Raw genomic sequence first — 25,899 nt, forward strand, 5'->3', positions numbered from 1 at the left:
ATTTTCCACCCACGTGACCCTAGAGGTGTGCTGTGGGTAAAAAATTTTAAAATATGCAATACGTGAATATTTAATCAGGGGCACTGGCTTCTATTCCTTTAGAATGCCAGTTACAAAAATGACAACAGCCGATACAACCATAGCCGTCTGGTGTGAATGCATCAAAATTGTATCTACTTTTTCTTTTTCTTTCTTTCTTTTTTTTTGTCAGATGGGCAAAACCTATATACTTTGGTGCGCTGCAGAATTTTAGCGATTAGGTTATCTGTGCCATGAGATGAAAACGGTTGAAAATCGCTGGACCAGGATGAGGAGAGGAGAATAGGATTCATTCAGATCCTGCTGACCGGCTTCAGGACTCGCAGACACATTCCATTCCGGTCTCACCAGAGCCCTGGGGGAAGGTGTTATTCGTCACCCCTGTCACAGCGGAGGGAGCCGAGGCATACCGCCAAGGACAGGGCCTGACACGCAGGAGATGCTCAGCAAATACTATTTATTGTCTGGAATCAGAGGGAGAAACGTTGAGTCGGGGAGAGAGGGGAATGCGATGAAGCCGACCGAGTTCCTCATCCCCACTGGAGCTCTCCGGGGTCTCTGAGCTCTCCTGCGAGGCGCGGCCCTCCTGGGAAGTACGAATGGGAAGAGGCGTGCAGTACAGGGCTGGGCCGTCCCGCTCCCCAATTCTGGATAACCGAGCCCCTCCCCCACCACCACTTCTTAGCACCCGCTCGGAAATCTTTCCAGGACACCCCCCAGACAGCCCTGGGTGGTCTGGCGTCCCACCAGGCTGCAGGGGAGTGCCCAGGCCCGCGGGGTCCCGGGAGAGCCCTCACCGCAGCGCGGCGCACCAGCAGGTCTCTGCGACCGGTCCCTCCACCGCTCCAGCGCCTGCCAGGGACGCCAGTTCCCTCCTGCTCAGCCTGGCGCAGCCGGGCTCCGGGGGCTGGAGCGCGCCGACGACACCAGCGGGTCCGGCGCCCCCAGAGTGGGCTGCCTGTGCCGCGGCCTGGACGCGCCAGGGCCATTCCACAGCCCTTCCCCCCAGCGCGGCCAACCGCCTGGGGGATCAGCCCACCCCCACAGCGGCTCGCTCCTCCCTCTGACTCCAGTGCATCCCCGTCTCCAGCGCCAGACGCTGCCAAGCTCACTCCGCCAGCAGCTCCCTGGAGTCGCGCTGGGCGCTGCAGCGGCTGGGCCGCGGGAGCTCCGCGCGCACAAGACCCAGAGGGCCGCAGCAGCCGGCGTACCCTCGGGTTCGGCGGCACCATGAACGGCTCGGGTGGCCCTGGGGCCGAGGACCTGAGCGAGATGGGTGGCGGGGGCAGCTGGCAGCCCGAGGCGGTCATCGTGCCCACGCTGTTCGCGCTCATCTTTCTCGTGGGCACCGTGGGCAACACCCTGGTGCTGGCCGTGCTGCTGCGCGGCGGCCGGGCCATCAGCACCACCAACCTGTTCATCCTCAACCTGGGCGTGGCCGACCTGTGTTTCATCCTGTGCTGTGTGCCCTTCCAAGCCACCATCTACACCCTGGACGGCTGGGCGTTCGGCTGGCTGCTCTGCAAGGCCGTGCACTTCCTCATCTTCCTCACCATGCACGCCAGCAGCTTCACGCTGGCCGCCGTCTCCCTGGACAGGTAAACAAGGCTCCCCCTCCCCTCCCCCCGCAGCCCAGGGGTCGGTCACCCAGCCCGGGGCAGTACTCAAGGGTCAAGGAAAGATGTGCAGAGAGTGGAAAAGGACTCTAAAATGGCAGAGGGGCCAGGCGGGAGTGAAGGACACGGAAGCCTGTTGGAGAAGGAGGAGTAAGAATGGGGGACCGCTGTGTCCCCTCTGTGCCGTGCGTCCTCGGGGCTGCAGGCTGCAGACTTCAGCTCTGCGGGGCCGCGGGCACCAGACAAAGCGCAGCGATTCTGGCCACAAAGCGTTTTCCCGGTGCTGGGTCTGGCTGGAGGCTCCGTGTCTGGGTGAGGTCGGGAGGGGTGGGATGACTGTGCCCAACTTACAAACAAGATCGAGGTGGTAAGTGACTTGCTTGGGGTCGCCCAGTCGGGAGCGCGAAGCCAGCGGTCTCCTGGCATCAAACTCAGGAGCCTCCACCTCGGTAGCCTTGAAGCCACCGTTTGCTCTGCTCCACTCTAGTCCAGACTGTGGAATCTGGGTCCTTCTCGGGGTCCATGCCAAAGTCCCAGCGAGCTCGGGGGAGGGCCCCCAGCTTGGCCCCACCCCTTCTGCACCCCACCCCCAGGCCCCGGTCAAGGGCAGGGAGAAGAGCAAACCCGAGCTTGCTCACCACCCCACCCCCACTCCAGACGGAGTTTGGAAGGACAGGGGGATGATTCCCTGGAAGGAAACTCGGGCGTGACTGCGGTGTCTCCCTGCCCTCGTCACCCCAATGCGCTTCCCACCTCCCTTGGGAAAGCAGCAGGGTGAGGCCACATTCGCGTACACTGAGCGCGGAGCCTGACGCTTCCAAGAGTGCTGGTGGGACCCGTACAGCGTCGGCTTTTGTAAAGGAGCTTCCTCGCGGTGCCTCGCCTGGCCTGTCTCCAGGCCGTCTGCTGCAGCCTCCAGGCTCCTGGGTTCTACCTTTCCGGGCACGTCATTGGTGGGTAATCATAGCCTCCCAGAGCCCCAAAGACGGTTCAGCCTCCGGGGTGCCCTCCCGGGTGGAGTCCGACTGTGGTCACAGTCCCGGAAAAGCAGAGGAGCGGCCTATGCGCGCGCCTTTCCTGCTGCTGGGTCTCGCCCCACATCTAGGCGCGGCTGAGAGTGTCCGGGATGCGCTGGGTCGCCCTCTGCGTGTACGGAGTGTGACCGTGCGCTAAGGACCTTCCTCGAGAGCGGGTGTGTGGCTCGGGGTGCAAGGGATCGGGCCTGCACCCGCGAATCCGCCCGCTCAGCCGACGTCTCCCTTCCCGGCCTGACCCGCAGGTACCTGGCTATCCGCTACCCGCTGCACTCCCGCGAGCTGCGTACGCCTCGCAACGCGCTGGCCGCCATCGGGCTTATCTGGGGGCTGTCGCTGCTCTTCTCTGGGCCCTACCTGAGTTACTATCGCCAGTCAAGGTTGGCCAACTTGACCGTGTGCCACCCGGCGTGGAGCGCGCCCCGACGCCGGGCCATGGACATCTGCACCTTTGTCTTCAGCTACCTGCTGCCTGTGCTGGTGCTCGGCCTGACCTACGCGCGCACTCTGCGCTACCTTTGGCGCGCGATGGACCCGGTGGCCGCCGGCTCAGGCGCCCCGCGCGCCAAGCGCAAGGTGACGCGCATGATCATCATCGTGGCAGCACTCTTCTGCCTCTGTTGGATGCCTCACCATGCGCTTATCCTCTGCGTCTGGTTCGGCCACTTCCCACTTACGCGCGCCACCTACGCGCTACGCATCCTCTCGCACCTGGTCTCGTACGCTAACTCGTGCGTCAACCCCATCGTCTACGCGCTGGTCTCCAAACACTTCCGAAAGGGCTTCCGCAAGATTTGCGCGGGTCTGCTGCCCCGCCCCCCGCGCAGAACCTCAGGCCGCGAGTGCGTTGCTGCGCAGGGCACCCGTAGCAGCAGCGTGCTGGAGCGCGAGTCCACTGACTTGACGCACGTGAGCGAGGCTGCGGGGGCCCTCTAGCCTTGCGCAGGCGCCTCCCTGCGGCCCGGCCTCGCGCGGAGTCGCGGGCCCCTGCTGGCGGGACCAGAAGGTCCTCAACGGCACGTTGACAGTTAACATGACTTAAACGCACTTAGGATGTTAAAGGATTGGAGTCAGAGGTGGGGGAATCGTGGATGGAGTTTCCTCTGTCAATATAATAAAAAGCGCGCACCATTTCACGTGCAGCGACGTTCTGTGTCCCCATTTATCTCAGAGGCTGTGTGGGATATCTCAAAGCCTCTGGGACTTCACAAAGAAGCTTTGGCTGATTGGGTGCCGGTGCTTTCCTGAGTGTACGGGGAAGGAGAGCAACCTGTACAAGAGACAACGGAGTTAAAAATCTGCAAGAAATCCCTAAGTGGGTGAGGCTGGGGAGAGTGCGACCCGCGAAAGCTCTTTGCGCGCGGCCCTCTGAAGGCGCCAGGTGCGTGCGGACCGGCAAACCAGCAGTCGCCAATGCGTCACGTGGGCAGGTAGGCTGTTTAAGCGCACGCGATAAAGTCGGTGGATGACGGACGGGACGCAGACACCGCGGGTGTCCCGGTAGCATTCCAGCGCGGGTGTGCGGTGGGTCCTCACCTGCTCCCGGTTTCCTGGGGCCCTTTCGAGCCTCAGCAGCCCTGTCAGTGGCTACAGACTTTCAACTTTGGGAATTCCTTCCATTGCTGCGTTCATCTGGGATCAGGTCTCCAAAGGCTCACTGGGCTTCTGCTTCCCGCCAGAAAAGTCGCGCCAGACCACGCCCGGTCCTGTTCCAGGGCGCACAGAGGGGCTTTGAGGCCCTGCTGGGCTGGAGCAGGCTGAGAATCCGTGGGGGAACAGGATGCCCTGGGGTTTTTTCATGAGTTAGCTGCCCCCTGACGCTGAGTTCGCCCCACCTCTGGAGTCCTTGAGCCGAGGATTGTTACACGAAATCGGTTCAGTGTGTAAGGAGATGCAGGGAAACGCTCAAGGGCGTGCCCATCTCACATTGTCCAGTGCTGGGCAAGTGCAGGGTGCCTTGACAAGAGCCTGAGTTCTCAGCCAGGCAGGCACCCACCGCGGAAACAAAGGGAGGCCACTGGCATCTGCCCAGGCCGGAAGGGCGGAGTCGGAGAAGGGGCGGGGCTTCGGGTTCTGTGCTTGCCTGGCCCGCTTGGCTGGACTTGAATGTGGCAACATGTGCCAGACGGAGGGAATAGAGCGGGACGGGGAACCCTAAGCAGGTGCAGGGTGGGCGGGGCTTGGTCCTGGGTGTTTTTGGAACCCCGTGTGGGGGTGGGGCTGCCAATCCAAGGCTCCAGGGTTGTTGACCAGAGCGGGTGCCTCGGCCAACTGCTCAGTCCCCCAGACAAGTGACTGACATTGAGGTTGTAGCTTGGACGCCGCTGCTGCCCCCAGCCCCGCTGTGCGGCCGCTCACGATGACCCTGCGGCTCCTGCTCCATGTCGCCTTGCTCAGACCTGGCACCACTCCGCCCTCGGTCCAGGGCCGCAGTGTCTGCGCACCGGCAGGTGGTAGGTGGAAGGCGTAGATCGTGAGCTTTGGGATTTGGGCCCCAAGGTACCTGGGTGACCTCGGCCTTCATCCCTCAGCCTGGCTGTCCTTCTTTGACCTCAACCTGCTCCTGGAGGTTCAGGAAACCATCCAGCTTCCGAACAACGGGAGCAAGTCCCTGCTGGTGGACGTGCCGGTGTTAGTGAGAAATGTGTCTAACGTGGTAAGAACCCTCAGGAGGGGGCGGGGCCCAGGTGCTGAGCTGGGGGTGGGACAGGACTGGGTTCCTGGACTGCGGTGGCCTCCTGCCTTTTGTCATGTGGCAGCCACCCTCAGGTGACATGCTGCCCCCTTCCCCAGGACATCCTTCAGTACACAGTGTCCTCCAAGCTGCTGCTCCGGCTGGTGAGAGCCCGGAGTGGGGGGTGGGCGGGCGGTGAGTGCCACAGGGTGGAGGCGGGGCGGGAGAACCCGCTCTCGGCCCAGCACCCAAGCACCTGTCTTCGTTAACCCGCCAAGCTGAGGGGCGTGTATACACGAAGGGCCGGAGCCTCAGTGGTGTCCTTGTGTCCCCGGGCCTGGGTGGACACTGGCCTGGCCTGGAACGTGAGTGTGCACCCATGGTGCGTGCTTGCGCTGCCCCGGGACTCTCTGTCTGGGAGGCGGGAGCTCTAGTCCAGGACCCGCCGTGCACGGCCCTGCCCCCCATCCACAGCCCGGAGCCCTGGCAGTGAACACCCTCTCCTGGTGGCCCCTCTGGACCACCGGCAGCCCCCACTGCCCACGTTCCCTCTCCCTCCCGGAACCCCAAGGACTGGGGATGGCAGCTGGGCACCTGCCCATCTCCCCCACTGCCCCCTTCAAAGAAGGGGCTGAGCCCTTGGCTGTGACACTTCTCCCCGCAGGCTCCGGGTGGACTGGCAGGACCGGGGCCCAGGGACCCGCGTGGACCAAGGTGGCCATGTCAAGCTCCCCCTGGCCCTCACCACAGAGACCAGCTGCGACTCTGAGCTCCTCTCTGCCTCCCCAGGGACCAGAGGGGCCGCACCCTCGGCTTCTATGCGCCCAGCCACCCCTGGCTCTCCCTGCTCTGGTGCGGCCCCACTTCTGTCCTGCCTCCTCCCCCTCAGCCACTGCGAAGCAATTGCCCCCAACAGCCAGGGCCCCACCGCAGGGGCTAGGCCGCTGGTGTTAGCAACCAGGTCGCTGCAGCCTCATCCCTGGAAACATCCTAAAGGTGTGGCCACGCAGTAAAAATACCCCACGGACCTGCCGGGGGGTGTCCAACTTAGCGGGCAGGCCCCCCTTCCCCACCTCCCCCCCCTGTGGGAAACAGCACAGCTCCTGCTCCTGAACCCTGGTCCTTCAGACACCAGACGAGACACAGGTGGGACTCTGTGGCCACTCCCCCTCCGTGAGGCAGTGTGAAGTGCATTTATTTCTACAGTGAAAACCCGTCTGTGAGCCTATGAAGCCTCCCCCTCTAACTGGAGAAAACTTGGGTGGGGCAACGTGGGGTCCGGAAAGCCCTCTCGGGGGGGCCAGTTCCACCCCCACATCTGCCCCCCCCCCCCCCCGCAGCCGTCCACCGTCCGCGGGCACTGGCTGGTCCCTGCCCTCCTCCCGAGAGATCTGGGGGCCGTCCTCTCCCCGCCCCTCGCAGTGACGGAGCTGGCACTCCAGGCCCACGTGGTGGACGGACCGTGGGTGTCAAGAGGGAGCACAGGGTTCGGGATTTGAAAGCCCAAGTCCCGCCGCAGCAGCTGGTGCCCTGCTACTGGGTGACGGTGAGGCCGGAGGTGGCCACCAGAGGGCTGCAGGGGCATCGCAGATGCAGGGCCAGAGGCAAGACATCACCTTCCTGCCCCCACCCCCTGTGCAGCCCCCCAAAGCCCCCACTTTCTTCCTTCCCACTGCGCCTGCAGAACAGACTGAAGGCCATCATGTTGCTGTCGGTACCCAGGGAGGCGCTGCTGTGGGCGCACGAGTGCAGGGGGCGGGGGCCGTGGCTGCCCCTCCAGGCCACGGAGCGCACCGCCCATGAGGTGACCCTGCTGCAGGCTGCCTGGTCTTCCACTCCTCCCTGGTGCAGGCCCCCAGCCCCGCTCCTCCTCCTGCAACCTGCTGCTCAATGAGCCCTGCACCCTCGCCTGGCCCTGCCTCCTTCTCCTCTTGGGTCAGCTCCCCGGCACTGGGGGCACAGGCCTTGCCCCTGACTGTTGCCCCCGCCCCCCCCCTCCCCCCAGTGTATGTCCTCAGCACTAGAGACCGTCCCGTTGGCAGGGCTGCTGGCCCGGGACCACCTCAGGGCCGAGAAGAGCCCCAGCCCAGCCCCAAGAGGGGAGTGGCAGGACCGGGAGAAGGGGAGAACTCAGGGCCTAATCCTGAAGGCGGGCAGGGGCTGGGCCCTTCCTGGGGGCGGGAGGAATGGGGCCAGGAGCAGGTGGATGGGGCACAGCCGGCATGCCGCAAGCCAGAGGCTGGGGTCGGGGGTTGCTGGGCTACTGGGAGGGCCCTCGCCCTCACTCTGCCGGCCCCGCTGGCCGGGCTGCACCGTGTCCCCCCTGGCAGAAGCAGGTATGCAGCAGGGAGCAGGGCCGGCTTCCCCGGAGGCCTGGCCAACGACTCCGAACTCCCCGGCGTAACCCTGTGCCCGGGAGCCTCTCTAGGAGGGTCCTTCTCCAGCTGAATGAAGATGGCCCAGAACGGGCCGCATCCACACCCGGCTGTTGTGAATCACAGAAGGGGAAACACGGCCAAGGGTCCCTGGGGGAGGGGCCGGGCTGAGCCCTGAAACTCGGCTCCTCCCCCTGCCTCTCCCCGACAGGAGCCACCGGAGGCAAGGAGTCACGGGGTCCCGGAGGAGCTGGGCCGGGGCTGCCGACCGCACCTTCTTCCTGCGGCAGCAGGCGGCAGGGGGGGCGTGTCCGTCTTCCTGGGACTCCGGGCGTGGGTGGTGTGTGAGTCTGACCCGGCCCCCCGTGAGGCTGCACCCCATGGCGGCAGCCCAGCCTGTGACAGGGCAGGGCCCAGGCTCGGGCCCGAGAGAAGGCCATGACGGGGTCTCTGGGAAGAGGCGCAGGAGGTGGACTCTCCCCTAAGCCAGGAGGACCCTGGGCCACCCCGAGCTCTCCCGTCTGTTAGCACGCAAGCAAGGAGTGTGAAACCAACCCATCACCCAGTGCACCCGCAGGGTCTGTCTGCACGGAGCCCAGCTGCTCTGTGCAACTCTGTGTAGGTGGGGCCCCACTCCCCCCCGACCCCCACTCCGCTCCTGAAGTCAGCGGTGGCCACCGGCCCCCCAGCTGCCCCTCACCCCCCAGCCTAACTGCTCTTCCTGCGGCCACTGCTGCTTGGCCCTGGGCCGGGGGACACGGGGACCAGGAGACGGGCCGAGAGTCACGGGGGGCCGGCAGAACTCCTCTGGACGGCTGCGGCGTGCGGGACCCCACAGGGAATGGAGAGCGTGCACTGCTGGGGACAGAGCCCCCCGGCCCCAGGACGCGGCAGTGGGCAGTGTGCTTCCGCACAAAGTCCAAGCACAGGTCAGCCCTGCTCGTGTCCCCTCCAGGCCCTCTGGGGCCATGTGGCCCGCGCCCCTCCACCCACGGGTCTGAGCTGAAGGGGGGTGCCGCGTCCTCGGGGCGGGCAGCAGGGTTGCCCCGCCCCCCGCTGCTGTGCTCCCGAGGCAGCCGTGGGCACAGGCCTGGGTGTCCCTCTCTGTCCTTTCCTGCCTGGAGGCCACCGCGTGGCCCCTGCAGGCTGTGGTCAGGGACACAATGCCCAAGCTGTGTGGGAAGGCGGGAGCCCAGGAGCGCGCTGTGGTGGCAGGCGGGGGCTGCGGGAAGAAGCGCAAACCGGGACTCGAGGGCCCAGGCACAGGGCACCTGGCCCGGGCGGCGAAGAACCGTCCCTGTCCCCAAGGACATGAAGCTCACCCGGCTCAGAGGCAAGTCAACATGGTTTATGTGCCCGGTAGCACGCCGGCCCGCGCGGCCGGGCAGGGGCAGGGGCGGGGGCAGGGGCAGGCGCGGCTCACGCGGACGTGTCGAAGAGGCGGTCGATCATGTCGCCCACCTGCTCCACGCGGTACTTGATGTACTTCTCGGGGTTCTTGGTGAAGGGCACGCTGCTGTACCTGGCCAGGCACTGAGGTCGGTGGGGAGCCCCGGCCCCTCCCCTGCCCCCCCTTAGTCTCAGGCCCTTCTGGTGGGGGTACCCCTGAGCGCTGTCCCTGCCAGGTGTGACGCCAAGGCCCAGGGCACTGAGCCTGCCCCCCCACCCCCATGCTCTCCTGAAGGAGGGCACAGAGCCCCAGCTGGGGGGGTGCAGGTGTGGGGGGCGTGGGGCTCACCTGTGCAGAAAAGCCCCGTAGGTCTCCTTGACGATGTGCTTCTGAGCTTGGCGGATCTTGTCCCTCTGCTCCGTGTCGGGAATGGCCCACGCTTTCTGGGTCTTGCACAGCTCTTCAAGGCCGTCGTTGAAGCCCTGGCACCCAAAAGGGCGGAAACGGAAACAAAGGTTTGCGTCTGTGTCGCCACAACAGCAGCAGCGGCACCCGAGGAGGGGACGGGATCCCGGCTCACCTTAAAGCGCTCCTTGATCATCTGCCGCTCCTTGTCCCGGAGCTGGGGGCCCAGAAAGCCGACGTCAGAGCAGGGTCGCCTGCCGCGCTCCCTCCTGAAATGCCTGTACCCGGCCCCGCCCCCGGCCCTGCCCCTCCCAGCACAGCCAGGCCCCGCCCCTGGCCCCACCCAGCCCCGTCCAGCCCCGCCCCTCCCCACCGGCCCTAGCTCCGCAGCGCAGACAGCCATAGCCACCCTCCGCTCTCTCCTCCCAGAGGGCCTCTAGTCCTTGTCCCCAGGGGCATGACAAAGGTAGCACGCCCGCTAGACACCACTCCGGGCAGCTCACCTTGACTCCCGGTTGGAACACAGGTAGGTTCTTTTCCGAGATGTACTCCGTCACCTTGGTCCAGCTGCCAGGAGAGAGAGAAAGCGGAGGGCAGCGGAGGGGCAGCCTCAGGCAGCTGCTCCTTCCTGGGCTGGTTGGTTTGTCGGTTTGTTTAAAGCTCTTGATCTACTGCGGGGAGGGCAGGAATCGATCCGGGTCACGACTAAGCGAAAGACACCTGAGGTTTTTCCTTGGGAGTGGGAAGTGCCTGAGATGGTTGCTTTTAAAATGAACAAGAAGGCCCTGGCTGGCGTAGCTCAGTGGATTGAGCTCGGGCTGCAAACCAAAGTGTCACAGGCTCAATTCCCAGTCAGGGCACATGCCTGGGTTGCAGGCCATGGCCCCCAGCAACTGCACATTGATGTTTCTCTCTCTCTCTCCCTCCCTTCCCTCTCTCAAAATAAATAAATAAAATCTTAAAAAAAAAAAAGAATAAGAAGAAACAGAGTGTTCAATAGATTGAACGAATGGGGTCGGCTATGCCCCATGTCAGTGGCGAGGCGAGTTAAGACAAGGCAGAGGAGCAGGAGGGGGGCGGGGGGTACAGATCTGGGGAAGGAAGAGGAGGGCCCTTTCAGGGCAGGACGCACAAGGGGAGAGGCACACACAAACCCACATGCAGAAGAGGGATGCTCAGCCAAGTTCAAGGGCCCTCGCAACCTTGCTCTTTGCTTGGGCCAAACGCTCCCCACATCTCGGACACTCAGCCCCTGCCTGGCCCAAGCCCGGCTTCACCTTCCGGCAGGCAGACCACCCTCTGAGGAGGCTGGCACAGCGCCCCCTAGGGAGCAAGCGTGGTGGGGGGGTCCTACTGCCACCTTGTAAATGTGAGTACAACACAAGCAGAGGGTCGGGGCCCACAGGGCCACCGCTCCCTGTTACTGACTGAATCCTGGCTGGGCCAGGTGTCCTGAGACCCTGAGGGGGCGTGTGAGCGGTGGGCACGGGGCGGGGGGAGGGGGCAGAAGGGCCCAGCCTCTCACCTGCGCTGGTAGGTCTGGATCTGATGGTCGATGTGCTCCCGGTAGGAGCGCTCGGCCGTCTTCTGGGTCACGGCCACCAGCTGGATCAGCTCAGACCTGGGGCGGGGCCAGGGACAGAGCAGAGGGGGCGGGGTTGGCTCCCAGGGCCCACAGGCTCCGGGCCGTGGGGCGGCAGCACCCATGGGGCCTGCCCGCCCCAGTGGACCTTCGAGGGCTCTGAGAAGGCAGCACACACGCCCCCGCCCGCCGGGGGGGGGGGGGGACGGCCGCCGACCAGCCCGCGGCCACCCACTTCTCCAGGGCCTTGAGGATGTAGTTGTAGTTGTTGTGCAGGAAGATGGCGCTCAGAGCCGGGTCCTCGTACACCTTGGACTTGCTCAGCAGGTTCAGCTGCAGGTTGCCCAGGACTTTGCCTGCATGGGGAAGGATGGGGCCACGCCCACATGGCAGTGAGGCCACAGCGACCCCTCCAGGGACCCATAGACCAAGGCCTCTCTGTCCCTCCTGTCCCTCCCCGACTCGAGAGGCCCTCTGCCCGGCCCCACTCCGCCCCGGAACTGGGGGTCAGGCTGTAATTGCAAAGGTCGGGGGGCCGCTCAGCGGCGTGACCCGGGTAGTCGGAGGGCACAAAACGGGAGAGGGCGGGGAGGGGAGGCAGGGCCCGGGCCACGGCCGCAGCCGGCTGCCGCGCACTCACAGATGTAGGTGCTCAGGAGACGCTTGCTGAACTCGGAGTTGTAGCTGGTGGCCGAAGAGCTGGTCTCTGCGGGAGAGGAGAAGTCCCGCTGCGGAGGCTGCGGGGGCCCACACCCTCGCCGGCCTTCCCGCAGCAGCCCCAGGGGCGCCCGGGCTCACTCGGGGAGGGGCCTCTGAGCCTGCCTTCCTCTGGCTGATGGGACAGAAAGGAGCTCGGGGTGGGGAGGGTACCTGCTGGGCTCCAGGGCCCCCGCCCGCTGCACAGAGCACCCCTGAGGACCCCTTCTGGAAGCCAGCGCAAACCCCTCTATGGTGACGGGGCGGCCCGTGAGGAGCAGGACGGCCGGCAGGAGAGGAGCGGGACGCCTCCTGCCAGCCAACCCCGACCCGTGCTGGGTGGTACTTAAGGCCCACTGTTCCCACTGGTCAACAGCAGGGCCTCTCCCTGCTCCCACTTCCCACTGCCTCCTTGGCCCATGCCCTGCCGAACAGAGGGGACCTGCCTACACAGAGTGGAAGGCCAGGCTCGGGGAGAGGAGGGGCGGGCAGGGGCTGGGCTAGGATGGAGGGTGTACGCGGGGGGGGGGGGGGGGGTGTGCTTGGGCCACAGGATGCCGCCTGGGTAACCTCAGAGACAGGAAGCAGCCGTGAGCGGGGCTGCGGGAGCCGGAAGGCCCCGGGAGGGACCCGTGCGTTCCCAGACCCCCGCTCCCCAGTGGGTCCTGAGTCTGCCCAGTTGCCTGTCCCCAGGGACCCTCACTCGCAGGGAGGGTGGGGCTGCAGAACCCCGCCGCTTACCTCGGGGGTCTAAAGGAATATTGTATGTGTCCCCAAGAACTATGGAGTGAGAGGCAGCGCGCAGAGGGGAGGAGGCGGAGACAGAGACGGGAGAAAGGTGCAAAGTGCAAAAACAGGTTAGAAGCAGCCGAGTCACCCCGAGTCACAGACCACTCCCACGACAGCCAGGACCCAGAGAGCAGCGCACACCCAGCCAGACCTGCTGCAGACCGGGGACACCCAGGACAGTGGGGCCAAGCACCCCCAGGCTGGCGGCTGGCAACGCGTGTGCCCTCACGCGCCAACCTCAGGAAGACGCCAGGCTGGGCCCGAGACGCCAGCCTCTGTAAGTGCCGGCTGTGTGCGGTTCATTAGGAGGACAGGCAGACACAAGAAGAGGTGGAGAAATCGGACAGAGGGCGGGGCAGGCGGGGCACCTACAGACACCCGGGTGCCCTCCCCAGGGAGCCCAGGGGCGGAGGTCAGCCAGGGGAGGCAGTGGAGCCCGGCTCTCCGGATGCTCAGCCCAGGGGCCCACCAGCCCGCTGTCCCGCCCGGGGCCACATCTCCACCGGCTGGAGGCACTCTCCTCACCAGAGGTGGCCAGTGCCCACTGGGGGGCCTAACCCCCATCTCCAGCCAGGAGGGTGGAGGGGGGCTTGGGGTGGGGGGTCCCGCTCCGAGGTGCCAAGTACCTTGGGAGGCCAACATGGCGCCTGCCGTCTCCTGGAAGTCCAGGAGCTGCTGCAGGAAGAGGATGGCCTGTGTGGGGAAAGGGGTCCAGGGAGGTCAGGGGCTGGACCAGGGGTCAGGTCAGCTCCCACAACGCGCCCCCACTGTAACCATTTGGGTCAAGTGCGGGGTCTGCCCGGTGAAAAGGGCGGCTGACAACCTCCCGTTTCCCACTTCGGGTTTGGCCTGCGAGGGAGGCACCGAGCGCTGCACGGTCTCGGCCGGGCGGCTCCGGGCACCCCCACCCCAGGCGACCGCGGGCAGCACCTACGTTGCTCGTGAGCTCGTGCACAGTGCCGTCCTTGGGCATGTTGTACTCCTTGTCCGGGTCGTTCTGCGGGGGAAACGCAGCACTCCCTGGAAGAGCTCCCAGGAGGCCTGGACCCACCCCCCTGCCTGGCAGCTGCTCATGGCGCCACCTCCTGGCACACAGGTGTCAGGGCATGCTGAAGGCACAAAGGTAAGATGGACAAGCCAGGAAAAGGGGGGGCAGGAGGTTCAGGCCTAGAGCCCCCAGAAAGAAAGGGAGGCTCTGCGGGCCAACAGGAGACTCCCCCCCCCGCCCCCCACCCATTGCAGGCTGCCCCACTCGGAGCCCTGCTCCCTGAACGAGCTGCTCAGCCAGGTCACCGGTGGCCCGCCGGCGGCGGGGTAGGGCGCAGGGGGAGGGGAGCACCTTGATGTTGTCGGCGAAGTCCTCCAGCGCCTTGGCGCCCACGGTCTCCATGGAGGCGATGAGGCTGGGCAGCTTGTTCTTGGTGCTGGCGGCTGTGCCCTAAAGAGGCACATGCCTACGTGGCGGGCAGGCCCCAGCCCCTGGCCCCGGCCGGACGCCGGCCCTGTCCACTCCCCGTCCCCCCCCACCCATGGGACTGCCTCCTCTTCACTCACAGGACCCGTGAGTCGCTGCCGGGCCCTCTCGGAGCAGAGGTGAGGGACAGAGAAGGTGGCTCCAGGGGGAGGCCACGCCGGGCAGGGCGGCAGGACCCTGCCTCCCCGTAGCCCCCAGGGCCTCCCGGTACACTCACCTGGAGCACCTGGTCGACCTCGGGCTTGGTCTGCTTGAGGTGCCGCAGGACGGGGAAGACGGTGAGCACCGCGGAGAAGTCGTGCCTGGCGATGGCCTTCCGGGCGGCCGACACGATGTTGTCCCCCTCGAGCATGAGCCCGTCCAGTGCGTCCTGGAGAGGGGCCGGGGCGCCGCTCAGGGAGGGGCGGGGTGGGGACAGCGGCTCCCCAGGGACCGTGAGGGCACCCGAAGGGGCAGGGGAAGCCAGTCAGTGTGCTTCCCATGGGGAGACGCCAACCAGGCCCGCCCCCCGGGACTGCAGGGCGGGGGCGGGGGTGCCCGAGGGCTGCCCACAGAGGCGCAGCCCCAACTCAGGCTCCTGCAGTGACGGCTCCCGCTGCGCCAGCTGGGCCCGGGGCGGGGCGGGACCTGTATCAGGGAGTCGAAGGTCTTTTTCTGGTGGTGCTCGGGGATGACCGCCGTCAGCAGCTGGTACTCGCTCTGGGCCAGCTTGACGAAGGCGCTGACGCAGTGGATGTAGGCGTCGGTCTCCACGTCCAGCATGTCGTCTCTCCCTGGGGGACGCAGGGCGCTCAGCTGCCGGGCGGGCACAGCCCTCCCCCCGCTGCAGGGGCCTGGGCCCCCCCAGCGCCTGGCCCGTGGCCCCGACCGGCAGCGGGCGGGGAGGGCTGCTCCGGCAGGCAGCTGAGGACCAGCAGGCCTCGCGGGCCGGAGGGGAAGCCGGGAGGAGCCCAGCCTGTGTCCTGGCTTCACTCTCAGCTCTGCCATGGACAGTGCTCACGCCCCAGAGCGCCAGGTGCTGGAGAGGGTGGGAGTCGGGCCCTGGGGGAAGGAGGAAACTCCTAAATGGACTCCCTGGACGGGGTCTGTCTGAGCCCAGGACCGGGGGCTCTGGAACGGACCGGAGAGAGGGCGGCCAGGGCCGGGCAGGGGGCAGCGTGCACGTCAAGGAGGCGGGCACCTTGAGGCGGGCATGCAGCTCAGACAGTGCTGGGCCTGCGAGGGCAGCTCCCAGCCCAGGCAGGCCTTCCGGGACACACGAGAAGGCCGTGGGCTACGGCCTGCGAGGCGTGAGGTTAAAATCCGAGAAGAGGCAACGTGAGCCCCAGAGCTCGAGGGCCCTCTGGCTGCCAGCCGGCCCAGGAGGAGGCTGGGCCCCACCGCTGGAGGCTGGGACACAGGTGGTTCTATGCACCCCGGGAGCCAGAGCTTTGCCACCGCCTTTGGAGCCGGTGTCGGGGCTCCCTGCTCCCCAAGGAGACACGTCCCCTCCCTGCCTGCCTCCTGAGCAGCGGCAACTTCTCCCCTTGGCCCGGCCCGAGAACCAGGTGCGCGCTCCCGCCTGGAGAGAGGCGAGGAGACCGCGTTCCCGGGAGAGAAAGAGAGGCTGGAGGGAGAGAGGAGGCAGGTCTGGCCCATCCTCGGGGCGGAGCGGCCGGCGGGCCCTCCGGCGACTGCGGTGGGGGCGGCGGCGGCGGCCGCCCTCAGGCTGGGCTGCGGTACTCACCGGCCAGCGGCCCGTGCTTGTCGTTCGGGGCCTCGGACAGGCGCTTAACTCGGAAATCATGCTCGTGACCTAGCGAGACGTCGGCCGCACCAACACAAGCAGCGTTTATCCAGGGGCCGGGCGGGCTGGCCCTTGGGGTTCTGGGAAGAAGCCCTCGATCTCCAGGAGGGATGTCAGACGGGATGTCGGGGAAGGGACACTGGGGAGGGCTCCGGGCCCCTCCTCTGCCTCAGGCCACCTTAGGAACAGCCGTTTCAAGCCTGACTCGAAGGGCCCCGGACCGCCCTCGGGAGCTGGCTTCCCCCAGCCCGGAGGCCGGGAGGAAGCTGTGAGGGCCACAGAGAGGTCTGAGGATTCTGGCAGCCGCAGGGGCTGACGCCCCGCGCCAGGGGTTGTCCCCCCGGGTACGGGAGAGACACCCAGTTAGAGAAATGCCACGGCCAAGTGCAGGAGACGGCCTTCTGCCTGTAGCCCAGCATTGCGCTTGGGAAGGTGGGTCAGGCCCTCCAAGGAGGGGCTGTCCTTCCTCTTACAGGACAGAGGAGGACGCGTGGCTGACCAGTTGCCTGTCGCCTTGCTGCACACACCCCCCTTCTAAAGTTGGGGGTACGGGTGACCAGGAGGCCTAGGCCACCTTGGTCCTGCCACTGCTGGTCTGAGCGTGAAAGGGCTGCCCGGGCAAAGAACGTTCTCCGAGTTCAAACAGGAGACAAGGACAGAGACAGGGAGGGAGGTGGGGGGAGCCTCAGGGAGGGCAGAGCTGCCGCCGGCCAGACGGGACCGGGCCAAGGCCACAGCCACAGAACCTGTCCCTGCACCAGCCGGAGGCAGTGGCACAGGGACCTGCCGTCCCCACCCCAGGCCCCCTCTCGGGGCTCCCCCCGCGGCCCTCCTGGGGGGCCACAGGCTCTGCCCTGCCTCGGGAGCGGACACACGGTGGAGGAGGGGGAGCAGGAGAGGGAACACGGGGTGATTACCTTCCAGAGGAATGAGGTTAGAGCCCCCCTTTTTCCCATCTAGACCATGCTGGGAATACTGTTTCAGAAGGTTCTGAGCCTTACGGATCGTCCCTGTCACCAGAGCCACACAGAGAGGAGGTAAGAAGACCTAGGAAACGAGTGAGAGAAAACAGCAGCGCCCTCCCCCGGCCCCCGGCCCCGCGCCCCGCCTCCCGACACCGAGCATGCCCAGGCGCCACCGCCCCCAGCAGACCCTTCCCCAGGGCGGCCGGAGAGCCAGGAGAGCCAGCAGACGGAGACAAAGGAATGGACACCCCCCAGGTGGGCCTCCTGCTACTGCTGCTGACCCTCGTCCCTGTGGCTCTGAGCTCACTGAGGACGAGCCGGGGGTGAAGGAGGTGAGGGGCAGAGGTCCACTAGGAGGGGCCGAAATGAAAAGCGGCCCTGTGGTCACAATAAACAAGGGCTGGCGGGGAGGACCTGGGGACGCAGGCCTCGCACCCAGAGGGCAGGACCGGGGTCAGAGCCTGGGGGAGCTGGGCGCTGGGGCCCTGAGCAGACCACCAGGCAGGGCTCTCGGGGCATGCCTGGCGTTGGCAGGGAGCCCAACAGTAGTCAGTCAGGGAGAGGCAGCCCCGGGAGCTGGCGAGGCGGGAAGCGCTTCCCAGGAGGCTTGGGGACCCCAAGGCAGCCTGGCCCCAAGCACCGAAGGTCCCCACACCTCCAAAGCAACAGGAAAAACCTCGCAAGCTGAGCGGGGTTAACAGGGCCACCTCACAGAGAGAAGAGGGAGGGCAGTGGGAAAGGGTACATGCTCGCGGCACGGAGAAAAACAACAGTTAGTGTCACAAGTAAAAACAACGAGAACAAAACCGCAGCGCCCCAGCCGCGGGGTCGGCCACCTCTGCGGGAAGGAGACGCCTCGGGACGGGGACATGAAACAGCGTTTCAAACAGGCGAGGGCAGCTGCCTTGTGCTGGCGGAGGGGGGGTGCCCACGCGCAGGGCTCTGTCCCCTTCCCCGGAGACAGCTGGCCCCGGCCCGAGTCTCGGGGCACAGCGAGGCTGCCGGAGTCCTGCGCGTGCCCCATAAAAGGCCAGGCAGCGTGAAAGGGACAAGGTCTGCAGGGGCTCATTTCTTTCTGATCGCACCCCGACGAGCTACTGATAACCGGGTTTGGGGGCCCAGCTGAGCGCCTGTCTCCTGTGTCCCTGCTAATGAGCACGTCAGGTCCCTGATGCACACCCGACCTAGAGCAGATGCGCCTGCGGCCCGGCCGCCAGGCACCCAGCACCATGGATGAGCGCTGGTGTCTCGTCACCACCCACTGAGCGAGGAGGCCTCCCCGCTCCCCTCCCCGAGCCAGGAACTGAGGTCCCCAGGCTGGATGCCCCAGGCCTGGCATCAGCCCCAAGCTCGCCAGCTCCTGACAGCTCCCGAAACCCCACGGAGACCATGGGGACCCTGCCAGAGAGTTTTCCTCTTGGGTCTACAAGCCCAGGACTGATTAGGCCCCTGGTGAGCGCCACCTCCTGGCGGGCCCTGTTCCCGCACGGCCAGCCAGCACTCTGGGGCAGAGCTCATGGGGCCCGGGGACTTCAGGGCCCGTCGGGGAGACGGAGGGGAAGCGAGCACGGATGGCCGAGGCCCAGGTGGCCTCCCAGGCGCGGCCCAGCTGGACACGCAGAGGCACAGAGAGGGACCGACCGTGTGTGGCAGCCAGGCAAGCTGGCGTGGTGGAGTCACCGGTTTTCTGGGTGGGCAGTCGGGGCACCCCCACTGGCGGGGAGGACTCAGTGCACTCCCCTCCAGCGTCACCCAGCCACCCTAAGGCTCCCCTCGCGTGTGCCCCTGGGCAGCCTCTGCTCTGCCACGCCTCTGACCCCGAACACAGACGCTCCCGCTCCTGGGGAGTGAGAAACAGTGCCCGAGGACCCGGCCCCAGTGTGAGCGCTACGCCACAGGCCACGCCCACCGAGGGCGACCTCTCTCTGCGGCCAGACAGAGCCAGGCTGGCCAAGCCGCAGCCACACAAAGGGGCACTGTTGGCCCACACAGGCTGCAGTCAGCTCCCGATACCCCAGTAGCGAGTGGGGGCCGCGGAGACTGGGAGAGGGACAGACAGTGGGCTGTTCACCAGGGCAGCAACCACGCATGGCCCAGGCCGCTCCCCACTTCACTCAACCCCCCTCGCCCCCAGCCCCCGCCCAGTGACGTCCCCACCGCCAGAACCCATCTGGCAGTGTGGCTGGAAAGCCAGATGGACTTCTTCCTTTCTGGACCGACTGCGGGAGTGGCAGCTCGCCCCTCTAGGTCAGGCCCCGTGGCACGCCACCCTGGCTTTCTGGAAAGTGAGGTCTGCCCTGTCCCATCCCATGGCCTTGGCGGTGGCAGCACGCAGGCCTCCTGGTGGGACAGCGGGGGGAGGGAAAGGGGCCCAGCAACTGGCTGAGCCCTGGCACCCCGTTACCTTGCCCCCCACATCTGTGACTCCCCTCCCTACTCCAGAGACGCTGATGTAACCCCCAGACTCTGCTGAGCAGAAGGGAGGGCCTCACTGGGTGGGGGCCTTGGCGGCTGCTGGACACTTGCTGTCTGTCCTGCGCACCTACAGCTGGGGTCGCTCCCACAGGCTCTGGGGGGGGGGTGCCGAAGGCAGTGCAGGTCCCACACCGCCTTCTGGCCGGTGCGCACGGGGCCGGGGCGGGGACCCACCTGGCCGCTTGACAGGCTTCTTGGTGGGTGTGTCTTTCCTCTTGTTGGGGATGGCCGGGGAGTAGGGGACCCCAGAGGCAGAGCTGCTCTTCCGGAAGTGCTCCCTCAGGCCCTTGATGGAGCGGTCCAGCTGGCTGGAGCGGATCTGGTAGTAGACGTTCATGAAATCTGGGGAGAGAGGGGCAGCGGGCTGCTGTGGGGCTGCCCGGGGTCCCAGCCTTCCCCGCCAGGCTGGCTCCGCAGGGCAGCGGTGGCGCCCACTATTTCTTCCACTTGCGAATCCTCCCCGGCATCTGCTCTGGCTCACCGCCGCCCACGGGGACTCGTCCCCAATTCAGGCAGACTCTTAAAAGGGAGAGCATACCCCAATAGGACGGATCATTTTTAAGTTCTGAAGCTAAAGTGCTTTTTAAGGTAAAAAAATATAAAGCTAACATCCAATTCAACTTGGTAAGGAGTCCAAGGGTGTGAGCAATTCATAGGAGGCAAAGAGACAACAAGTGTCGGTGAATGGAAACACACCCAATCTTTAGCCGATCACAAAGTGAACATTTAAGGAAATAACCGGAGGGGCCCTGGCTGTGGTGGCTCAGTGGACTGAGCCCCAACCCGTGAACCAAAGGGCCGCTGGTTTGATTCCCAGTCAGGACACAGGCCTGGGTTGCGGGCCAGGTCCCCACTGGGGGGTGTGTGGGAGGCCGCTGATCAATGTTTCTCTCCTTCTCTTTCTCCCTCCGTTCCTCTCTCTCTAAAATTAAATAAGTAAAATCTTGAAACAGCCACCAGGGGACTGTGACAGCCCCAGGGAAGAAAGAACGGCGGTGGGGCTGTCAACAGAGCTGCTGCGTCCCCATCTACCTGGACAGGAGCTCGGTACCTGTCAATGGCACCTTTGAGAAAAGGCCCCGAAGAACTCCCTAAGAAAAGTAATTCACTCACTTGTGCTCAGAGCAGTGCTGCTCATCAGCACTGAGAAGCTGGGAAGCCCCCAAACGCAAGTGAGTGAGGACATGGGGACGGACTCCCAGTGCACCTCAGCACTTCCCGGCAAACGTGTCCCAAGGAGCCCAGGGCAGAAGGCGGGCAGAGCAGGGGGGCTGTCTGAAGGGCCTGGACACGCCGGCGGGCCTCCCTCTCATCCCAGGCTGTCCCCCAGCCCCGCACATGCGCCATGGCACGTTTGTGTGGGCAGTGCAGGGCGGCCGGAGACCCGCCACCAGGGGGTGCTCGCGGGAAGCAGGGACACCGGCAACGCACGCGGAGAACTTGGCGCGCGCGCGCACACACTAACAAAGCGTGGCGGGCCAAAAAGCTTAAAACTGAGTCTTCATTGGAATTTTTGTTTTCTGAAATGTTTGTTTGGTTCGCAGTTTTTGGTTTTTCAATCCGAGGGCTGGCGAAAGAAATGATGGCACTGCCACACCATGGAACACGGGGTGCCACGCCATTAAAGGAGCCCAGAGCAGGCGCGCGTGTCCCGGTAAGGAGTGCTCACGGCCTCTCAGAAGTTCCGGACAGAAAACCACGGCGGGACTCGGGTTTGGGGTGCTGCCTTCCACTCGGGAAGGAGGAGAGGACACGCGCTCACACCCACACACTCGCTGCTGCAGGAGTTTTGGGAAGGGGGTGCATCAACCCCAACAGTGCTCATCTTTGGGTCCTGATGCTGTAGGTATCCAGGGAGTGAGGAGGCGGACTTCCACTTTCCACCTGAGGTTTTCAGTACTTTTTCAGAAATTTTTTTTCCGAATATTTTATTTATTTATTTTTAGAGAGAGGGGAAGGGGGCAGAAAGAGAGGGAGAGAAACATCAGTGTGTGGTTGCCTCTTGTGCGCCCCCTACTGGGGACCTGGCTGCAACTCAGGCCTGTGCCCTGACTGGGAATTGAACTGGTGACCCTTTGGTTAGCAGGCTGGCGCTGGATCCACTGAGCCACACCAGCAAGGGCTGAAAATTTTATAATTAATCCGAAATAAAAAGGTAGAAAAACAGGAAAATAAGGTATATAAAGAAAAGCCTGGATTTGGCTAGACTCACAATTTGATACACAAGCTGTAGATTTATTGCCATATTATTTCCTATTAGGCTTTTTATTAAAAAAAAAAAGAAAACCCAGGAAGATTAAACAAATAAAGGGAGGTCACACCCCCACCCCGCCCGGGCCCTCTCACCTTGGTTGCGCCCGTACTCCACCAGCCAGCGGGAGATGCGGACCACGTCCAGGAGCACGCCCTCGGGCAGGTGCTCCAGGGGCACCTCCTCCTGGACCTCCAGCTCCTCCTCACCGCTGATCAGATCCAGGATGAGCACCGGGGAGACGACCTTACTGTGCCGGGTCATCAGGCTGCGGAACTCGGACTCCAGAGACTCCTTCCCGCGCTCAAACAGCAGCTTCTGCGGGGGCCGAGGGAGGGAGGGAGGGAGGGAGGCAGGCAGGAAGAAAGGGAGGGAGGAAGTGAGGGAGGGAGAGGGCACCCAGCTGGCCCTCACCTCCCTCTCCTCTGCCTCCACTTCCTTGAACCCAGAGAGGAAACGCCAGGAAGGTTTCCTCGATTATGCCTGCACCTCGTGTTCCCCCAAACTGTGTGTTCACAAGTGAGACCCAGGTTTTCATAAGCAGATGCTTCATAAATGTTGGCTGATTATTTTCTCACTGCACGGTTCACTGGCCTTGTTGTTAGAAAAAGGTTTGCAAAAGAAAAAAAATAGCTACATTGAACTATGTCACATTAGAAGCTTTTGTGCTGCAAATGATACAATCAAAAAAAAAAAAAAAAAAAGAAAAGAAAAGCCAACCCACAGAATAAGAGAAAATATCTGCGAATCGCCTGCCTGACGAAGGGCAGGCATCCAGGGCACGCGAGAGAACTGGAAACACGCTCACACAAGAGTGTGCACACGAGGGTTCACAGCGGCACTTTCCACAGGGGCCAGAAGGTGGGGCGCCCACCCAGGGAGCACTGACATGCATGCACAATAGCACGCGTGAACTCTGCGAACGTTACGTTGAGGGAAAGAAGCGAGACATGGAAGGTCACATGGTTGCGTGATGCCACTGATACGAGAAGTCCAGAGCAGGCCCGTTGACAGACAGAAAACGGACTAGAATGGCCAAGTTCACAGAGATAGAAGGTAGAGCAATGGTTGCTGGGGGCCGGAGGGAAAGGAGAGAGGGGAGCTAGGGCTTGAAGGGTAAGAGGCTCCGTCTGGGCTGCAGAGGAGCTCTGGAGGTGACAGCGGTGACGGCGGTGACGGCTGCGCAGCCCAGGGAAGGCACCCCGGGCCGCAGAGCTGCGCACTGGAAGGGGGCTGAAATGTGGGTGGACCCAGAGAGGGGGGTTACGCTAGGTGAAGTCCGTCAGAGGAAGACAAGTGCCATACGATTTCACTGATATGTGGAATCCCAAAAAACAAAATCAATGAACAAACACACAGAAATAAACCCACAGGTACAGAGAACAATTGGTGGTCGCCAGATGGGCAGGGGTTGGAGGGACAGGCGAAAAAGGGGGCGGGGTTAAGAAGTGCAAATCGGAGTTACGCAGATAGTCACAGGGGAGTAAAGTGCGGCAGAGGGGGCACAGTCAGCAATGCTGCAGTAACTGCGTGGTCAGGTGGGCGCTAGCCTCATTGGGGGGCCCCGTCATTAGATGTATCGGCGTCTCATCACACCTGAAACCAATAAGCGTGTCAACTGCAATTAACAACCAAGTTTTAAAAGGTGGTTAAATTGATACATTTTTATATTGTGTGCTTTTATCACTGTAAACAAAGCACAAATGCATGTATAAAAATCAATGTGAAGTTTATATTGTATGCGTGATTCATAATTCAGTTAACTTGCACAAACGCAGTGCAAATGCACCCCCGTAATTCCTGAGGCGGAGGCCTCGAGGACCACAGCCCGTGCGCTGCAGTGCAGACTGCCGTCCGTCCTACTGTGTTCTCCTGCAAGCGGCTCCGTCTCTCGTGAGCCCAGCGCAGGGACTGGTGTCCCTGGGCCCCTCGCCTTACCCTCTGGCCCCTTACCACTTTGTTGAGCTCTGGGCTGTCTGGGCTATTGTCCTGGAAATACTCCACAGCCTTCTGAATCTTGGCCATGCTCGCCAGGTACTCTTCCAGCCTACCTGTGGGGCTGGGAAGGAAAGGGGCCGTATGAGCCTGCGTGGATGGAAGGTGAAGAGGAGGAATGGCATTTGGAAGGGAGGAGAAGAGAATTAATACAGAGGCTCACACGTACGAGTAAGAATGAGACCCTCTGGCCCCAGCTCACCCCTCCCTGATGATCTTCTCTGTGTCGCTGGCCACATGGTAGTAGCTGATGACGTGGTCCAGGCAGGACAGGGTCTTCTCAACGTTCTCCTGCAGCCGCTGCAGGTTCTCTGTCTGCTTGTGCACGGGGATGATGGAGTTCTCCAGCTTCATCAGGCGGCTCTCGAAGGACGACAGGATGGACACCTGCGGGGGGGACCCGGGCTCTCAGGCCTCACGGTTGTGCCAGGACTGCTGCTGGATGCCCACCGGCCTTCGGCATCTGCTGCCTGTCCTCTGGTTGTCTAGACAATACTCTCCGTAAGGGAAGGGACGGGGGCATAGCTGTTCGCCACGGCGTCCTCAGCACCTGCCCCGGGCCCGACACACAGGAGGTGGTCCAAATGAATTGGCTGAGGTTTGATTTGAAGGCAGTCCAGGCATCAGCTGAATCCCTCCTAAGATAATCACCCCAGGATGGTTTCCCTTCCACCCTTTGGAGCCGAATCTCAATTTCTGTTCTTTCTGAGGCTTTCCTAGGCTGATCAGGAAGCAGTTTCACACGGAGCAGCTGCAAACGCATTGCTGGCATTTTCAGAAGCTTCTCTCTCAAAGGGTGAATCTCACAAAGTGAGAACTAGGACCTCATCCTGGTGCTACCAAATACACGCCCAAGTTCGTATTTACTCAATTGTGCTTCACAGTCTCCTCCAGGAATAAAGAAAACCCCGCCCTGGCTGGCGTAGCTCAGTGGATTGAGCTTGGGCTGTGAACCAAGGCATCGCAGGTTCGATTCCCAGTCAGGGCACATGCCTGGGTTGCAGGCCATGTCCTCAGTGGGGGCCACGTGAGAGGCAACCACACATTGATGTTTCTCTCTCTCTCTTTCTCCCTCCCTTCCCCTCTCTAAAAATAAATAAAATCTTAAAAAAAAAAAGAAGAAAACCCCTATTTGGTTGAGCACCTATTGTACACCAGGTACTGTACAAGATGCGTTCCCACGTGTCACCTCCTGTGACCTTCATACGGCCACACTGGGAGGCTGGCATTGTCTCTGTTTTATCAGATGCGTTCACTGAGGCTCGGAGTTACCTGTCCGGCGCCAGACACAAGTAAGTGGAGGGTGAGGACCAGCCCCCATCTGTCTGACTTCAGAGCTCATGCTACCCCGAAGCCCTCTGGGGGTGATGGCTGAGTCCTGCCTGCCTTCAGGGATCTCAGGAGTGCTAACCCCGCCCTCCATCCCCTGTGACCGCCCACTGAATTGAGGATGACATACGAGCAACATCCAGCCCACCCAAGCCCGTCTCACAGGTGTCTGCGGAAGGAGAGGAGGGGGGATGGAGAGCTTGGACAGAGAGCAGAAAGTGCAGGCCAGCGGAGGCAGCGGCAACCTCAGGGAAGAGGGGGGCACGGGGAAGGGAGCTAGGTAAGAGACAAGCCACACGGTTGCTGAAGAAACCACCCACTACTGCCATCAGCACCCAGGCCAGAACCCCGGGTCTTCTAGACCGGAGCTGCGGGTCGCAGGGCTCTCTCCCGTCAGGATCTGGGGGCCTGTCAGCTCCCCCAGGCCGGGGCGTCACTCACCATGTTCTTGGTGAGCTGGTCGCTCTTCTCCAGACTGTCTCGGATGAAGGACAGCGTCTCCTCCTCCTGGGGGAGCGCAGGGAGGGCATCACCAGCAGCCCGGGCCGAAGACCACCGCGCCGCGGGCCCACGGCCCGGCCGCCCAGCCCAGCTCGGTGCAGGGAGCGCCCGGCTCCCCCCCGCCTCCTCCCGGAGTGGACGCCGCGGCGCGGTGTCCGGCCCTGGCGCCCCCAGCCCCAGCCCACCTGCTTCAGCTTGTCCTCAATTTCCCGCCGCCGGGCGGACGCCTCCTGCGGGGGGATCATCCTTGCGACCCTGCGGCTCCCACTCCCGGGGTTTTGTGTCAGCGGCGTGCCTTCTCGGCTTCCGTCCCTGTCACACCCACTTCCGCCCTCGGCCCCGCCCCGAGCGCGCTGCTGGCTGCCCGAGGGGAGTGGCAGGCGGAAGTGCCCCTGCGCGGGGCACCGGGACGGCTGCGGTCGGCGGCCATCTTGGGTGTGGCGGGGAAGTGTGGCTCCGGCCCGGCCCGGCCCGGAGGCCTCCTTCAGCACTTCACCGCTCTGAACAGCACCCAGCCCGGGAA

At 63.9% G+C, this 25,899-nt stretch overlaps 3 protein-coding genes across 10 annotated transcripts; 2 read left to right on the plus strand and 1 right to left on the minus strand.

The window, feature by feature from the left end:
- The first annotated feature begins 773 nt into the window (after positions 1–773).
- GALR2 (galanin receptor 2) lies at positions 774–3,831 on the plus strand. The gene is made up of 2 exons (XM_028519047.2): positions 774–1,637; positions 2,935–3,831. The coding sequence occupies exons 1-2, from the start codon at positions 1,270–1,272 to the stop codon at positions 3,623–3,625; spliced, it is 1,059 nt and encodes a 352-aa protein (XP_028374848.1). The 5' UTR covers positions 774–1,269; the 3' UTR covers positions 3,626–3,831.
- A 1,217-nt stretch (positions 3,832–5,048) lies between these two features.
- On the plus strand, positions 5,049–7,929 carry ZACN (zinc activated ion channel). Its single transcript, XM_036009076.1, is given in 9 exon segments — positions 5,049–5,108; positions 5,160–5,324; positions 5,483–5,558; positions 6,000–6,372; positions 6,499–6,509; positions 6,704–7,183; positions 7,186–7,217; positions 7,220–7,298; positions 7,382–7,929. Coding segments are annotated over 9 exon segments (1,662 nt in total). The 3' UTR covers positions 7,768–7,929.
- Positions 7,930–9,071: 1,142 nt separating this feature from the next.
- Positions 9,072–25,706, minus strand: EXOC7 (exocyst complex component 7). 8 transcript variants are annotated; one of them, XM_028519450.2, is made up of 21 exons: positions 25,562–25,706; positions 25,317–25,382; positions 23,749–23,933; positions 23,505–23,610; positions 21,647–21,869; positions 19,475–19,642; positions 16,778–16,870; positions 15,801–15,869; positions 14,702–14,847; positions 14,292–14,444; positions 13,940–14,038; positions 13,535–13,597; positions 13,227–13,293; positions 12,553–12,591; positions 11,756–11,821; positions 11,351–11,471; positions 11,059–11,154; positions 10,037–10,100; positions 9,709–9,750; positions 9,477–9,610; positions 9,072–9,260 (listed from the first exon to the last, which is right to left on the minus strand). In XM_028519450.2, exons 1-21 carry the CDS (start codon positions 25,619–25,621, stop codon positions 9,158–9,160), a joined length of 2,163 nt encoding a protein of 720 aa, XP_028375251.1. In that variant the 5' UTR covers positions 25,622–25,706; the 3' UTR covers positions 9,072–9,157. The 8 variants fall into 8 exon arrangements, with proteins under 8 accessions (XP_028375251.1, XP_035890046.1, XP_028375253.1 ...); XM_036034153.1 differs by lacking the exon at positions 16,778–16,870; XM_028519452.2 differs by lacking the exon at positions 15,801–15,869.
- Between the last annotated feature and the right edge of the window lie 193 nt (positions 25,707–25,899).

The sequence above is a fragment of the Phyllostomus discolor genome, chromosome 8, assembly GCF_004126475.2.
Source record: "Phyllostomus discolor isolate MPI-MPIP mPhyDis1 chromosome 8, mPhyDis1.pri.v3, whole genome shotgun sequence".
Lineage (NCBI taxonomy): Eukaryota > Metazoa > Chordata > Mammalia > Chiroptera > Phyllostomidae > Phyllostomus > Phyllostomus discolor.

What these genes read in the sequence shown, in the direction of transcription:
- GALR2 (XM_028519047.2), top strand. Translation starts at nt 1,270, where the DNA reads ATGAACGGCTCGGGTGGCCCTGGGGCCGAGGACCTGAGCGAGATGGGT. An exon ending in GCCGCCGTCTCCCTGGACAG is followed by an intron (nt 1,638 to 2,934) that starts GTAAACAAGGCT and finishes CCTGACCCGCAG; the next exon opens with GTACCTGGCTATCCGCTACC.
- EXOC7 (XM_028519450.2), bottom strand. Translation starts at nt 25,621, where the DNA reads ATGATCCCCCCGCAGGAGGCGTCCGCCCGGCGGCGGGAAATTGAGGAC. An exon ending in GAAGCCTGTCAAGCGGCCAG is followed by an intron (nt 16,871 to 19,474) that starts GTGGGTCCCCGC and finishes CTCTGGTGACAG; the next exon opens with GGACGATCCGTAAGGCTCAG. An exon ending in CAAGCACGGGCCGCTGGCCG is followed by an intron (nt 14,848 to 15,800) that starts GTGAGTACCGCA and finishes TGCGTCCCCCAG; the next exon opens with GGAGAGACGACATGCTGGAC.